At 51.3% G+C, this 16,218-nt stretch overlaps 2 protein-coding genes across 2 annotated transcripts in view; one reads left to right on the top strand and one right to left on the bottom strand.

Annotated features, from left to right (window-relative positions):
• Positions 1-700: 700 nt before the first annotated feature.
• Positions 701-12,823, bottom strand: ALAS1 (5'-aminolevulinate synthase 1). Its single transcript, XM_019631329.1, has 11 exons — positions 12,671-12,823; positions 11,507-11,725; positions 9,125-9,352; positions 8,246-8,395; positions 7,649-7,871; positions 6,622-6,806; positions 5,335-5,514; positions 4,816-4,980; positions 2,817-3,085; positions 1,994-2,156; positions 701-1,008 (listed from the first exon to the last, which is right to left on the bottom strand). Exons 2-11 carry the CDS (start codon positions 11,703-11,705, stop codon positions 848-850), a joined length of 1,923 nt encoding a protein of 640 aa, XP_019486874.1. The 5' UTR covers positions 11,706-11,725; positions 12,671-12,823; the 3' UTR covers positions 701-847.
• Positions 9,359-16,218, top strand: part of POC1A (POC1 centriolar protein A) — an 87,331-nt gene continuing 80,471 nt past the window's right edge. Inside the window, exon 1 of the mRNA XM_019631332.1 lies at positions 9,359-9,727. The gene's annotated coding sequence lies outside the window, so the exon portion shown is untranslated. The remainder of the gene's footprint in view (positions 9,728-16,218) is intronic.

The following is a 16,218-nucleotide window of genomic DNA, read 5'->3' as shown; positions in this document are numbered from 1 at the left end:
GGCGTGACTTTCAAAAAGTTGCTGTCTAGGGCCGGCCGAGTGGCGCGGTGGTTAAGAACTCGCTTGGGACACCAGAGGGCCCCGGTTCGGATCCCACATATGAGGACCAGTGACACTGCCCTCCACAGCTAAGATGCTGAACAACAGCTCAACCTGGAGCTGGGCTGCTGTGAGTCACTGGTGACGGCGTAGGCTGCAGCCCCTGCTGCAGTGGGTTGCCATGGGCTACCGTGTGTGCCCGGGCAGCCAGCGTGAGCGGCCAGCAGCCGCCTTGAGCGGCCGTCCAAAAGCCGGTGACTGATCTGCCTCGCCCGGGAAGAGCGCAATGATGATGCCAACTTGGGCCAGTGAAGCAACGACCTCCACAACTAGACTGAAGAACAAAACGACAGCAACTTTTCTGTTCCCCTTCCCCCAATTCCCCAGCACTGTTCCCATCCCCCCAATTCCCCAATAAAAATCTTAAAAAAAAAAAAAAGTTGCTGTCTATAATGCTGAGTCGCTGGGGTGCAACTGAGTGAGCCCCTGAATGCGGCAAACTTCCAGAGGTAGCTGGGTTCAGGCAGCAGGAAGCCCAGCGATTCCAGAAGGGTCTGAGGCCATTACGGGGGGCCAGTGTGTTCCCACACATCTTAGACCCAACTTAAAGAGAAGAAGAAAAATGGTTGTTTTGATTCAGTACCCAATAACAGGAGGACCCACCACTTAAACAAGAATTTATTTTCAGGACTATGCTTTTACTATAGATTAAAATTTCATAATTTAATTCACATATAAAGATGATTCTGGAGGCTATCGGGATACAACATGGCCTGGGGTCAGGCGGGTGATCGAGGTCATGACACACTCAGGCCTGAGCAGACACCAGCTTGCTCAGGCCCCAGAAGTAGGACCTCTCTCTCTCACTCATCACTTCAAAATGCAGCGGCCTCCTGCAGAAGTTGCACTCAGCTGAGGAATGTGGCTTGAGGTCCAGCCCCACTTGCTTCCACGTGGCCAGCAGTTTCTCTGTGAGGACAAACAGTTTTTAAAAATTAAAAGGAGTATATACCTGAGAAAAATGAAAATATATGTCCACTCTGAGACTTGAACACAAATGTTCATAGCAGCATTTTCATAACAGTCAAAAAGTGGAAACCACCTAAATGTCCACTCATGAATGGACAAACAGCGTGGGGTGTCCGTACGCAGGAAGACTGCTTGGTAGGAAAAAGGAATGACGTGCTGACATTCTCCGGCAGGGGTGAACCTTGAAAACACTGCTGTGAAAGCAGCCAGCATAAAATACCACATATTGTATGATTCCACTTACGTAAAATGTAAAGTATGGCAAATCCAGAGGCAGAGCGGACCAATGGTAAACCAGGTAAAGTGGGGGACAGACAATGGGGAGTGGCTGCTGATGGGCATTGGGTTTCTCTTTGGGGTGATGACATGTTCTGGAATCAGACAGTGGTGACGGCTGACAGTGGTGACAACCCCCCATCTGCAGTTTTACTCCCCATGCTTTCAATTACTGTGGTCAACCATGGCCTGAAAATATTAAATGGAAAATTCCAGAAATAAACGATTCGTAAGTTTTACATCGCACACTGTTCTGAGTAGGTGTGGGTCTGGCTCAAGGACCACAGTGTCAGGGAAGGGAGGGGAGAGCAAAGCCGGACTCGGGAGGCCAGGGCAGACCCCAGCCTCCGGAGGCTTTGCTCTCCTCCCCTGCCACAGCCATCGGCGAGCATCCTAAGTCATCCCGACAAGGGGACGCCGGCACCACGGGGTGGACTGGCAGGCTCCCTCAGAGCTTCCAGAATGACTCTGCATGCTCCTAACGGTGAAGCAAACAACTAAATGTCTTTTAGAGTTTTGTATCCTCTAAGAGCATTCTCAATTACTTGGGAAAAGAAAAAACAAATTTAAATGCCTCTTAAGAGCTTCAGTTATAAACACTGCAAAGACAGTGGTACACACGTTGCCAACGAGGCCCCCCAGTTCTCACCAAGGAAGTAGCTCATCATCTGCGGGGTGTGGTGGGGGGTGGGGGCTATCCGCAGGAGCTCCTCCCCCCGGGGCACCGTCGGGTAATTGATGGCTTGGACGTAGATGTTATGTCTACGCATTAGTTCGTCACAGACTTCAGTGTTTTTTGCGGCATCTGCAACCTGAGTTTGGTGACAACAGAAAGTTAAGGTCAAAACAGGGTGGACCCCCTCTTAGTGGAGATTCTCACGAACACGGAGCTCAGGCTGGGGCGCCCATGCCAGCCGGGGTGAGAGGCGAAGCACTGCCCAAACGCCTGCGACCTAAAGGGCCTGGTATTGTGCAGAACAGACCAGAGACCCCAAACCATGCCGGAAGTGAATCCAGTGATCTCCCTCCCAGGCTCGTGTGGGGAAAACGGCGGTTTTGTGGCCGCCGTTGACGCCAGTTGGTTCTCACAGCCAGAGATGTGTGTACCCTGGGGATAAAGGCTGCTTGCCTTACACCAGCTGCATTAATTACACTAATTCAACTGTGACACCAACAGGGTTACTGTTTGTAGAGGGAAAGGCAAGACCTATTTCGAAATTAACTGAATAGGAAGCCATACTTCAAAGCTAGGCAAGCTCAGGCTTCCGGAATGTTCCAGAAACAAGCTCTGTGTTTACCCTGTTAAGGCCAGTGCTCTGGAGAAGGAAGCTCTGCTCCAGCCTGCTGGGTTCAAAGGCTTCGCTCTCACTATGAAGTCAGCCACTGGCTCCAGCCCCTGCCCCGGAGATGCCCTGCCCAGCCCCACTTCAGAACAGCTCACAGCAGGTGTCCACGCCTAGACAGGCCATTACCCGCACAGGGATGATGTGACTGGGGCAGTGGATGACCGGGAGGCCGGCGTCCATGAGCATCTGCCGCATGAGCTTGACGTTGCGCTGGTGCTGGCGGCGCAGTGCCTGCCCCTCAGCACTCTTCAGGACGCGCACGGACTCCAGGGCCCCGGCCAGCAGCATGGGTGGCAGGGAGGTGGTGAAGATGAAGCCAGCTGCATAGGACCGCACGGTGTCAATCAGAGCGCTTGTGCTGGCGATGTACCCTCCGACACAGCCGAAGGCTTTGCCTGGGGGAGACAGCCTCGTTTATTATAGCAACAGCTCCTCAAAAAGACACAGCAATTTGCTGTAAACCTCAAGTGTTTTACTTTTCTCTTTATCGCTGTCATTCGCCCAGACTGAAGTAAAGGGGTGCCCACCCATTTCTGAAAAGGAAAACCACTGAGGAAGCTTATGAAAGGGTCTTGCCCCAAGAATCTTGTCACATGGCCAAGTGGATGTCTGACCAAGATCAAAATGTAGGTCTCCTGACGCCTGAGAGCCAGACCCCAGCGTGCCTGCACCTCAAGCTGCTGCCGCCCTTCCCTGCCAGTCCCACTCAGGCCAGCGCCGTCTCCTGTGCCCACCACCACGGCCCCCACTGTGCGTGCTCTCTGGGATGGGAGCCGAGCTGTGGTGCCTGAGCCGTCCTCTCACTGTGCGCAACCCCTTGGGCTGGAATGGAACCCAGCCAAGGCATCTAGCTGTTCTGCTGTAACCAGTATTATTTCCTACTTAAGTAAATATAAAACCCTGACAATTAGCATTTGCCAGATAAATATGAAAACTCAGAACCTGTTTGGGTTGATTTAAGGCCGGCCGTGTTTTTCAATTCTCATTAAGTCCCTTTACATAATCGGTATCTCAAGTTTCAGGATTGTGACCCCGGAAGAGTCCTCCGGAACCCTAACATTACGTTCTGTGATTACCATTCTTGCTTGAACCCCAGCAGGGCGGGGCGGGTCAGGGCTCTTACAGTGGAAAACCTCTCTCTCTGGTCCTTTCCTTCTCACAGTAACCAGACCCTCAAAGCCCGTATCACGAGAGCTCTTTAAGAGAGAGCTGTGGGAATTTGGACTGTGAATAAGCATTTCCTCCTGGGAGGGCTCTCACCTGTGAGACCGGCTCCCTGTCTGCACGAGGTCCTCACACGCTTGACAGTGCTAAGGACGCTCGTTTGGCCTGCCCTTCCTTTACCAAGTGCAGGCTGTCAAATGGCATTTTAGCTAACTGCTACATGGGTTTCCATGCCTCACTAACATGAAATCCTCAAACCTATACAATTTACATTTTTATCTCTTTAGAGTCTCATGGGCAAAGACAATGTCTCCAATAACCATTTGTTTACCTGTGCCACAAAAACTGAGATAGGTGCTATTATTATCACTATTATACTGATGAGGCAACCGAGGGGCCAACTGGTTAACTGCCTGCCCAAGGTCACACAGCCAGCGAGTGATGCAGGCAGCAGGCAGCATGGCTCCCGAGTCCGGCTCCAGGAGACACTGCCTCTCCACTAGAAGCAGCGGAGGAGCAGCGCAGTGGCCGGAATGGCTCCCACATGACAGGTGCAGCGCTCGGCGCGTCCCAACAGCTGAACCCGTAGGTCCTGACACCCGTGCCAGACCAGCACGAGAAACTTGTTTTGGGTGTAAGGGAACAAGGCACAGAGAGAAAAGGTTGGTGCCAGCGTGTGTGGCTGGAGCCACAGCATGTCTGGTACGAGCTCAGAGGGCAACAAATGGTGTTTCTGTGGCGTTAGGCTGAGATTTGCTTTGATTCTGGCAGCCATACTTCCGTGAGTCAGGAGAGTCTGCTAAGCCATGCCAACACTCACTGAGAAAATACGAAGTCCCTGCAAAAAGTGGCCCAGGCTTCATATGTTCCTCACCTGGCCCCAGGTAGACCCGTTCGTCCTTGGCCTTGTTAGGCTGGTAGAATTTTAGTGTAAATCACACCATGCGCGGACTCTACATACCAAGCGTTCCAGAAATGATATCCATTTTTGGCATAACTCCATCTCGATCGCCAATCCCGCCACCTCGGGCCCCGTACAGCCCCACTGCGTGAACCTCATCCACGAAGGTGATGGCTCCAAACTCATGGGCCACATCACACAGCTCCTCTAGCGGGCACACAGCCCCTGGGGAGAGACCACAGACCACTCTGAAGAGCTGGACATTTCACAAATTTCTGTTGCGCTAAATCAGTCTGAACAAAATGGCTTAGGTTCTAAGGTATTATTATTAACATTGGGGAAAAAAATGAACTTCCCCCAGTCTCTAGGTTATCTTGGGGGTCTTAGAGCCTAGCAAAAGCCAGACTAGAAAATCTGCGTTTACCCAAATCTATACAATGTCCACCCATTACAAAATCCTGGCAGCGTGAGAAGAAAAGAAAAAAAACTGCAAAAACAAACTAAACCACCACACTTTTTTCAAAAGTTCAAGCCTAGCTTTTCATGTAAGCTTTCAGATGGGCCTCTATCGAGACCTACCGTCCATCGAGTGAACAGTTTCAAAGGCGACTATCTTGGGGGCGCCAGGGTCGGACCTCTGCAGCAGCTCCCTGAGGTGGCTGACATCGTTGTGGCGGAAGACGTACTTGGGCACCCGGCTGTTGCGGATCCCTTGGATCATGGAGGCGTGGTTCCCAGCATCGGAGTAAATCTCACAGCCTAACACGACAAAGATGGTAATTGCTGCCATCTGCACCAGAGACTAATTACTTCCTAGACAGGCAGGGACAGCAGCAGCCTTTGCCCTGAAAACACTGCCTCTGCCTGCGCGTCCCTTCACTGTACGCTGGAGTCTTCCTGGCAAAGGAAGTAACCAGGCTGCTCCCCCGAGAGGCCCCCAGGTGTAGAACGACCCCGTGGCAGGCAATTAATCTGCTTTTAAATCTGGTTGCCTTACTCCAAACTTGACCAAAAGATAGCTTCAAGAGATTAAGAGAATTTTCCACAGGGTTTTCTTAGAATACAAAGCACATTTGAAGCAGTCAGCTTAAGGACAAGCCCTTCAAATCTGATTCTTCACTGGTGTCATGTTCCACTGGAACTTATAATGCGCAGTTGGCACGCACAAGTCAGGAACGAACGCTCCCAGACACTACCTTATGCTTAGTGGAGTGCGTTTTATAAGTCTTGTCATCAGTAGTTGTTACATTAACACCCCCATTATCCACAGGGGACACGTTCCAAGACCCCCAATGGATGCCTGAAACCGTGGATAGTACTGAACCTTGTATGTACTATGTTTTTTCCTATATGTACATACCTATGATAAACTCTAATTTATAAATTAGGCAATTTCACAGACAGAAGATTCGTTCTTAGGCAGATCTTAGCTGCCTCAGCTTACGATTTTTTTTTTCTTTCCTTATTAAGTCAAGAACTTTTCCCTTCTCACTTACAAGAAGCACTTTGCGACTTCTCTGTGGCGTGTCCAAATCGCCAGCATCACCACGCCTGCGCTTTAGGGCATTAGTAAGTAAAGTAAGGGCAGCTTGAACACAAGCGCTGCGATGCAGGACAGTCACTCTGATAACCAAGAGGCTACAGAGTGACTGACGGACAAAGAGATAAATCATGTCTTGGGCGGGACAGAGGTTTCATCACCCTACTCAAAACATCCTGCAATTTAAAACTTATGAATTGTTTATTTCTGGAATTTTCCATTTATAATAGTATTTCTGGACCACAGTTGACCACGGGTAACTGAAACCGCAGAAAGCAGGAATCGGGGGACTCCTGCATTCCTGTCCCCACAACAGGCCCGCTCACCTGGCATCATCTTGGCCAGCGTGAAGAGGGTGGAGTCGTTGGCCACAAAGCATGAGGAGAACAGGAGTGCTGCGTCTTTCCCATGGAGGTCAGCCAGCTCCTGCTCCAGGTCCACATGGAATTTACTAGTTCCAGAAATATTCCTGGTACCACCTGCTCCAGCACCATGCTGTTTCAAAGTGTCCCTTTAAAAAAAAAAAAAAAAGGTGAATGGAAAATTAGTCTCATGGTCTGCATGGCGCTATATGCACCATTCCTCTCCAGGATCTAAGAGACCGAAGCTTCTGTCCATGTAGCAACTCTCGCTGTGAAGAGGTTTCACCAACGTCATCTCTAGCCTAGACGGGAGGAGGTCTCAACACGGGGTGGTGATACATCAAGAACAAGTGTTCATTTAACAGCCACTTGAGTACTTATATTGGCTGAGTTAATTTTCAAGGTTTCTTTTCTGTGACATCACTCTCTCCAATAACACATCAGTCTCCAGAGGGAGGGGATGGCGGTTACCTAAACCTAAAGCCTCTGCAAACCAGTCACATGATGTCCAGATGTATCCATCACTAACTCTCAGACGGGGCCCTCTTTATCAAGCCTCTGTGGAGATTTCGGCACGCAAATCTCCCGAGCGTCCCCAACCACAGCAAACCTCCTGAAGGACACGAATGAGGGGATCTACCATCCCTGTGAATGTCTTTTTGAGTAGCTTTAGCTGCAGTGCTGCTAGGTTTGTATTTCTTCCTCTGCAGCCAGGAGCAAGGCTGCCTGGTGTCAGACACACTCTCTAGTGGGGTGGTGGGAAGTGAGCACAAGCGTCGTCAGTGAACCCATTCACTCGAACCCTCACACACAAAGGGGCTCCACCAACTGCTTGCACGTTACTTTCTTTAAAAGTCACCTGCTGCTATTTTTAAAGGCTGAGAATAGTATTTTGCTGTGGCACACTTTCAGCTGCCGAACTGCTGCCCTGCGAAAGAGCCAACCCCTGCAAGTGATCAATGTCTTACGAATAGTGTCAGTGGCTACTTACATGACTGCCCCACACACCCGCGGGTGGCGACTCATCCCTAGGTAGTCATTGCTACACCAGACCGACACCTGCTTTTTGGTGATGAGGGACTCGGAATAGTCATCCGCCATGGGGAAGAGGTGTGCCCTCCGGTTCACAGTTTTGAAAACACGGTAGGTATGGTCATTTTTTTTCTCATCAATTTTCTTCTCAAAGAAACGATCATACTGAAAAGTGGAAACAGCTGAAAACCAAACAAAAGATGGTACAGTCTGACGGTTAAGAAGCACATCTAAGCTTTGGTGAAAGACCTGGGTTCCCATCCCAGCTCGGTCGCTTAGCAGCAGGGAGATTCTGGGCAAACCAGTGAGGTCCTCATCTGGGCAAGTTACTGTACATCCTCATTGGAGACTGTGTATGTCACGAGTTTGGCACAGGCCCGCTGGCTAGGCGGCAGGCACTGGCAGGGTTTGTATTCTTATGGCCAAGAGCACCCACTGGCATCCAGCAAGGGACGGGGCCCTTAGCCCACACCTCACATGCAATTTCATGTTTAATCTGACGTATGTTTAAGTTATAAACTCTCACCAGCATCAGGCACCTAACCATGAGACTTACATTTTGGCAAGTTATCCTGAAGAAGATGGGACACTCTCTCTGGTCTTTGCTTTCGCATGATGTCCTGAAAGTTCTTCAGCAATCCGCTCGGCTCCCCTTCATTGGCCTGCACACTGATCACACTGGGGTTCACTGAGGTTTGGGCAGCCTCTGCAAAAAAAGTAACGGGAGGCAAAGGGACCAATGTTCTATTCTGAGTTCACAATACCTTCCAGACATAGTGTCAAAAACGGCTGACGCGAAAAAGCCGATCGTGACCAAAGTTAGTTGTAACTGAGTGTATGAAGCTTGTCTTCTTCCCTTTTAGTTACCGTAATGGCCAAAGTCAGAGCTACCAGCCAGCTCTCTAGCTGGTTGGCATGCCTTCCCCACCCTACCACTCCCCGACCCTAATCTTCATTTTCTTCCCAGACAACAATTCCAGCCAAGTACATCATTTCTGCAAGTGACATTCCTTGGGGACCTTGGGCGCTCCATGATACAGCCACAACTGGGATTAAGGTTGCTGCTCAACAACCATCCGTGAGACACACAGCTCGGGAGTCCTAAGACCTTCACTTACTGCAGTGACACTACTTTTTACAGTATTTCCACCAGGTGATGGGAAAGAACTGAAGGGAGTTGGTAACAGCTGATGTCTACAGGGTGTTTTCAGAAACTGAGCAGTGACTGTAGAGCTGGTCACATCCTACACACACACCAGAAAGAAAGTCCCATATTGTGCAAGACAGTCTGACTGTCTATCTTTATGACCTTCCTACTCGGCTCTAAAAGAGGAAGGTGTTTACACAAATACTACCCTAATAATAGCTCGTCTATAAATCTGAGGCTCCAAGAAGAGCCCAGGGAACTCCGGCCCCAGTCCGCGGCCCCGGTTACCTTTCCTCACGGCGTGCATCTCCTGCACATCCTCCTGAAGCTCCAGGCTGGCTTTGCGGAAGACGCTGCTGCCCGTCTGACTCATCTGGGCTGCCAGGAAAGGACATTTGCTGGCAGCGCCCTGGCTTGTGGCAAGGGAGGGGTGTCCAGAGGGAAGCTGCGTGTCACCTGGAGCCTGCGGGGACCCACTCGGGGCCTGCTGGATCTTGGCTTTCGCAGTTTTGTCCTCTGGGGGCGCAAACGGGAACACGGAAACCTCAGATCTGGCTGCATGGCATCTAAGAACACACTTGTTTCTTTCTCTTATTGCCCCAAAGACAAACTTCATCCTGACTCTACCCCCAAGTCCAGACACAAATTCATTTTTATCAGATTCTGCGAAGTTAACAGTTTTCTCATGTGCCTCACTGGAAACAACGTTCCTCTGAAGAGTTAACTGGCACAATCCAGCTACCTCTTAGACCCACAGGAGTTCTCACTTATGTATCTGAAAAATTGTACTTTCTCGTTTAAGACCGCCCAGGGTTCTTGAGTTGGATTATTTCCAGTTACGTCTACCCCAAGGACACTTAGCAGATTTCATGAGAGAACACACTCTTGAAGGTAAGTGGAACTGGTCACACAGTTTTTTTCTCTGCCAATGTTTTCTCTGAACAGATTCTTGACAAAGCAGCTTGCTGTTGCGTAACACATACACGACTGGTTTTCTTCTTGACAGAAGAAATTGGGCTAAAAATAAGGTCTTTAGATTGTTGTCTAATAGAGTTCAAGTTATCAGCGTGCTAAGGAAAAACCACAGGGGTATCACAGGCACACACGTCAGCTACTTTCTCATCTAAATGCATCAAAGGAGTTCACTGACTTAACACAGTGGGCTGGTAATCACGCTTCTATAATAGTTACAAGGATTTCCCTCTCCCCTTGAGCAAATTCTTTCACTTTCTTTCTAGAAAAGTCTTCATCATGCTGGAGGACTCTTCTAAGTCCTAGGCTAGCCTCTCCTACAACCTGGGTAAGGTTTTTTATTAAAATCTTCTATAAAGTAAAAAAAAATTGCGTTGACATACACTTCATTCCTTCTACATATTCATTGTAGGAAGTCTAAAAATTTAGAGTTCTAACATTCAAAACATAACCATTGCAAACATCTTGGTATATTATCTTCTTTTCCCTATGGACAGGTTTAAAAAAAGCTTTTCTTACTCAGTATAGATGCTTGTTTATTCTGCTCTATTCATCTAAAGATCTGCTTCAGCTGGTAAATGGTTTCGGAGTATCATTTGTGACAATTGCATGGTAATCTATTAAGTGGATGAGCCCATGTTGCTCAACTATCCCTACTGCTAGGGACAGACTGTTCAGTAAGAAAAATAACTAACTCCTGAACAAGGGTAAAGAGGAAAAGAAATCCTCCAAAGGACTAAATCCTTCTTCTTAAAGAAAAACACATTCCTTTCTTACAAGTCCACACCCAGAGAACATACCTAACAGAACCTGTCAATTATCCTCTAGGATTAAGTGGAATCTGAAAAGCCTCATGCTCTCCCTGCAGAGCCAGGTCAAAACTGAATCCAGCTCTGATCTCTTTATTAAACACAAAAATTTAAAAATTCATATACGAAGTAAAGACACGTGTGTTAAACAATCCTACGTTAACAAATTCTGTATGATTCTACTTACATGAGGTTTCTAGAGTAGCCAAATTCGTAGAGACAGAAAATAGAATGGTGGCTGCCAGGGGCTACGGGAGGGAGATGGGGAGTTAAGTGTTTAATGGCTAAACTTTCATTTTTGCAAGACGAAGCAAGTTCTGGAGATGGCTGGTGGTGATGGTTACATACTTAATACCACTGAACTGTACACTTAAAAATAGTTGAGATGGTAAGTTTTATGTTATATACATTTTACAATAAAAAATCATTTTAAAAAGAAAAAAAAAACACAACTTTAAAAGCGAAAAGCTTCCACTCAACTTTGCTGTGAACCTTAAATTACTCAAAAAACGTCTATTCATTAAAAAAAAAAAATTAAAGCCACAGGGCCAAATATTTAATGAAGGAAAGCTTGGAAGAGAACGTGCCAATTTTTTATTTCCGTGAGTGAGGCACGACAAACACTGAAACTCCCCAAAGACAAATGACGAGCAATCCCGAAACCTATAATGTGGAATACTGACCACTGTGTCCCCTTTAAAGGTGGGAAAACGGAAAGTGCCCACCTTGTGGGGTTAGGACAATTACACGGATAACCCATGGAAAGAACTGGCAGGCACAGAGTAACCCCCGTCGCCCTCATCAACCCCGTCCTGGACTACAACCGCTTTGGGTCTAGCAATGAGTGCAAACACTGGCACCCCCACACCTCACCGCTAAGGACACTTACTCTCATTGGCCGGAGGGGTTTCTCTGACCTGCTGGCAGCACACTGCTGACGTAGACAGGGCTCGAGGGGCTGGCTTGGCCCCAACTTCCATCATCTTAGGGCAGTTTTGGGCATAGAACAACAGAGATTTGCCTGCCTTCTGCAGAAAGGCCTGAGGCACCCGGGATAAGAATGGACAGCGGCGGACAACAGTCTCCATATCCGGGAGGTGCACTGATCCTGTAGAAAGAATGATGAGCAACGCCAACACTTAACAGGCAAACACACCGCAAGTTCACTGGGTTCAGGCGTCACCTGCAGGTCCACAGCAAGGGTACTCGGGGATACTAACAAGTCTTACTCAAAAACGTCTGAGGACAGCACTGGTGTGCGACTCAGCTCAGCAGTGGTGACCACACTCTACCCGTGTCGCCCACGTCTCCTTCATTCCCCAACTCCACACGAAAGCTCCCACAAAGCAACTCTACCAAATGGAGTCGATGCCGATGATTAATATCCAAGGGGATGGGACCGTGAGGGACAAGTTGGGAACAGGTTTTGGAGGTCAGAGGCTCCCAGAGGAAGATGCACGGTGCAGATTAAGACACCTCAGCACACGCCCAAGTGGAGAAGCGAGGGCGGGGAAGACGCCACTGTCACCCATCCAGGCAGACAGGGCTCTCCAGGATCCTGACCTCCTCCTGGTCCCCACTTTCCCAAAGCCGATCAAGGCATCCTACCGGGCTCTGGGTCCCTGGGGGGCGGCTTTCCCAGGGAACTGGGCAGAACTGGGAGAGGAGGGCGCATAAAGCAGGGCAAGGGCACCGGGACAAGCGCCATCGGGACTGACTGCAGGGGAGCGGGTGCTGCAAAGTCCAGGGCGCTGGGTCCATCTCGCGGAAGGTGGTGGCCCTGGGCACGGGGGGGTCAGAGGGGACCCGGGGGCCGAGGGCTCCAAAATAACGGGAGGGGTCCGGGGCGGCCAGTCCCACGGGGAAAGGCGGGAGGGAGGCGAGCGGGAGAAACCGAGGCGGCCGGCCGAACGGGCTAAGGGCCTGGGAGGTGAACGCTGACCCCCAAGGCGACAGGTGCCTGGGGCGGTGGGGGATGGGGTCCCGATCGCGCGGGGAGCAGGGTTAGAGCGGGCTGGCGGGACACGCGAGGGTCCAGCGCGCGGGCCCTCACCTGCGCCGGAAACGCTACGGAGGAGGCGGCGGCGTTGGCAGCGGCGGCGGCGGCGGCGGGCACCCAAGCCGAGGAGTCGAACCCAACCGTTGCCCTTGTCCGCGAGAAGCTCAGGCCACGGTCGCCGTCGTCCTAATATACGGCGAGACTGGCCGCTGCGCATGCGCCGTGGGCGCCAGCTCCGCGCAGGCGCACCGCGTCGCGCCCGGGGAGTCGGAAGGCGTACGTGGGCCGGGTGGGAACGGGTGGGAACGGGTGGGACCGGGGATTCCCGCGATCGCCAGCCGGGAGGAGGAGGGAGGGGCTCGGCGGTGGGCGGACGACTCCATCCTGCACCCCCCCTTGCCGCTGCCCCACTAACTATGTTTTATGCCCCCATTGCGGGGCATAAAAGAGCAGAGCCGGAGGGGAAGTGTCACTAGGGCCTACTGGGGGGTTATAGGGCTGTCAAAACGGGTTCCTTGGACAGAGAGGAGGGAAAGGGAAACAGGAATTCCCCACCAGGGTCTTAAGCAGAATTCCCCCCCCCCACACTCCCACCCTGCTTGCTTTCAAGGCTGTGACCGAAGGCCTCCCAGAAGAGGTGGGGCTGCATTGCCCAAGGATGGACTGGTCCTGGGGTGATGCGCAGGCGGCTGAAGGCGGGGGACCTCTCAGTGAGGAGGAGGAGCAGAAGTGGAAGGAGACCTCACTGTGGCACCTTCTGGTCCAAGATAAAGGGACTTAGCCTGATACAAAGAAACGGGGCTGGATGGAACCCACACAAGCCACAGCTCTGAGTACCTGGGGATGGCAAGGAGTGGGGAAGTGCAGTTAGGATTTTCCATTGTGGGCTATCCAAAGTCCCTTGCTGGCCACCCTGGGCACCAGCTGGGTGGCTCAGACTCCATCCCAAAGTTAAGAGCGGGCCGTGCCCCCCTTTGAGCCTCCCCGCCAGACCACACAGGCAGGGTAGAGCTTGGCAAACCCCTCTGGGGGACGGCAGCCTGGCCTCCTTGATCCACACCCTTCCCAGCTTTGCTTGGGCTGGGTTGATCTTGAGCCTGTGCCGGGCTCAGAGCTGCCCTCCTCCACTCTTGGGGAAAGAGCCATTCAGGTTGCCCCTTCCTTAGCTGGGCATTAATACGAGCGACAGAGTCCAGAGTGATGGCGACCAAGGTGTGTCCAGGTACTTCCCAGTTCCCTCCCTTTTGAGTCTCCAGCCAGCTGCAACAGGTGAGGTGAGTCATCACCAGCAGAGAAGACATCTGGGTCCAGAGTGGTGCTGGGACCCAGGATGAGGGCGTTGGCCGGGGAGTCCAAGGCCCAGCTCTACCCCATCTGACCTACCATCCACCAGAGGGGTTCAAGAGAAAAGGTCAACACTTGGACTCAGACCCAAATGCAGCTAGGAGTGGAAACACGGTAAAGAGGGTGTTGAATGCTTTGCCCATCTCTGGGCCTCACTTTCCTTAACTGAGCAATGGGGTCATAATCCCTGTTCTGTCTGCCTCACAGGGCTGTTGGAGTGATCAGAGGCAAAGCAGAGCAGAAAGAACTGGGCACTGGAACTGGACATGGGTTGTTCCAACCTGACTGTGACTCTTACTTGGCCTTGGGCCGGCCACAGCCTCTCTGAGGCTCGGTTTCCACATTGTTAAACTCTCCCAGCCCTGCCACTTGTGGTTGGCAAGAAGGGTCAGGTGAAGTCATGGATTTCAGAAGCTTATTGTTTAACCAGTCTCCAGCCCTCTGGGAGTTCCCTGTTTAATAGAGGGAAAGGTTGGGAAACAAAGCAAACTCATACAGCAAGTGAAATAGGAGGCAAATAAGACATTGTAAACAATTCCAGATGGATGAGGAGGCTATTACTCCAGCAGACACTGAAGGAGGGGGACCAGTCACCAGGCAGGCTTCCAGGGGAGCAGTGCTGGCTGCAGGGGTGGGTTTACGTGGGACTGGGTGACTGGTGGGTGAAGCCTCAAGGGAAAGGCCCAGGCCTGACCTGGGGGGCAGTATGAGTCAGCCAAACAGCTGGGCAGCAGGGGTGCAGCTAGGACATGGGGCCAGGAGGTCAGACTAGAAAGGCCATCAAAGAGCCACAGAGTATCCCAGTGTCAGGGCTCAAGACCACCGTGGGGCACTGGTCAGAATGCATTCTCATGGGCCACACTCCTTTGACTCTGACTCAGGAATCTGCATTTTAACTAGGCCCCTCTCCTAGTAATGCGGGGTGGGAGATCTTGGGGTCACATTTTGGGAAATGCTGCCTGAGTGGTTTCCACTTTGAGAGCTTGAAGGACAAGGGCTAAAGCCATGAGTTCTCATCCTGGCTCTGCCACTTTCTGACTCTGGGATCTTAGGCAAATTGCCTCATGGCCTAAGCTTCAGTTTTCCCATCTGTAAAATGGGAAAACCCCACCTGCCTCAGTGATGGGTCTGGGCCGGGTCCCATTCTGGCACAGTTGTGATCCCTGTCCTGGTTTCAGTCTTCTTCCTCCCTTCTTTTTCCTTCCTTCCCGTCAACCCTCCCTCCCTTTTCTCCTCCTCATTCCTGCCTTGCCTCCCTCCTAAGAGCGGCAGTACAAACTCATCACCCTGGCCCCGGGTAGGGGAGGCCAAACTGCGGGAGTTCAGGCAAGGTCAGGCCCCATTCTGGAGATGACGCTGGGGCCTGGCCTCCCCTACTTCCTCCCTCCCTGCAGTCTGCGTCATCTTCACCACCGGGCTGCTGCACACAGCACTTGCCCAGCCGTCAAGGCAGAAAGAAAATGTCAACTCCAGCCCCAGAATTCCTTCCTTTCTCACTCTGGGACCCAGAAGCTATTTTTAGCAGTGCCCCTCTATGAGGGTCAAGTAGCAGAGGGACTTTGGGCAAGCTTACTGCTTTCCCCTGGGCCTGTCTCCATGTCTGTCAGCCAGGTAAGAAATTATACAGCCTTCCCTTCAAGGAGACCCGGATGGACATGGGGCAGTTTTGAAAATGGACAAAACCTCCAGCCTGTGCTGATGCTTTGTGGGACCTTGGCCTCGGGCCAGCATTGTTCCTTGGGGTCAGAGTCCCAACGGTTTACAAACAATGTGATTATCAACCAAGGCAAGGACCTTCCTTTCTCTCTGGTCCTGGAGGCATTTAAAGGCCTGCTCAGCACCCCTACTTCCCAGGCCGGAGGGGGAGTGGGGGAGAGCTGGAACAAAGTTTAAGGAGAAGGCCAGGAGGATATATAATAGTATAGTGAACACATATGGCAACAGTAACAGCTCAATTCAGATGTTTGGCCTGGCACTGTGATTATATGCACACCCTCAGGTCCCTCAAAGGAGCCCTCCAGGTCAGCCATGTGTAGGACAGAAGCTCAGAATGGTTAAGTATCTTGCCCAGGGTCACACAGCCAATGGAGAGCATGGCCGAGCTGCTGGCCTGCCTTCTAGTCTAGTGCTCTGCCCCACGGAGGCTGAGGGAGCTGGGAAGAATGGGGCTGGGGCTGCATCAAGGGCTTCAGGTCTCAGGGGAAGGTTTTCTCTACTTCTGGGTGATAGGTTGAGTTCAGGTAGGCAGATGGGAGCAC

This window comes from Hipposideros armiger, unplaced genomic scaffold (assembly GCF_001890085.2).
Source record: "Hipposideros armiger isolate ML-2016 unplaced genomic scaffold, ASM189008v1 scaffold_990, whole genome shotgun sequence".
NCBI lineage: Eukaryota > Metazoa > Chordata > Mammalia > Chiroptera > Hipposideridae > Hipposideros > Hipposideros armiger.
Note: the sequence above shows the minus strand (reverse complement) of the source record. Positions and strands in the feature narration are given on the sequence as shown.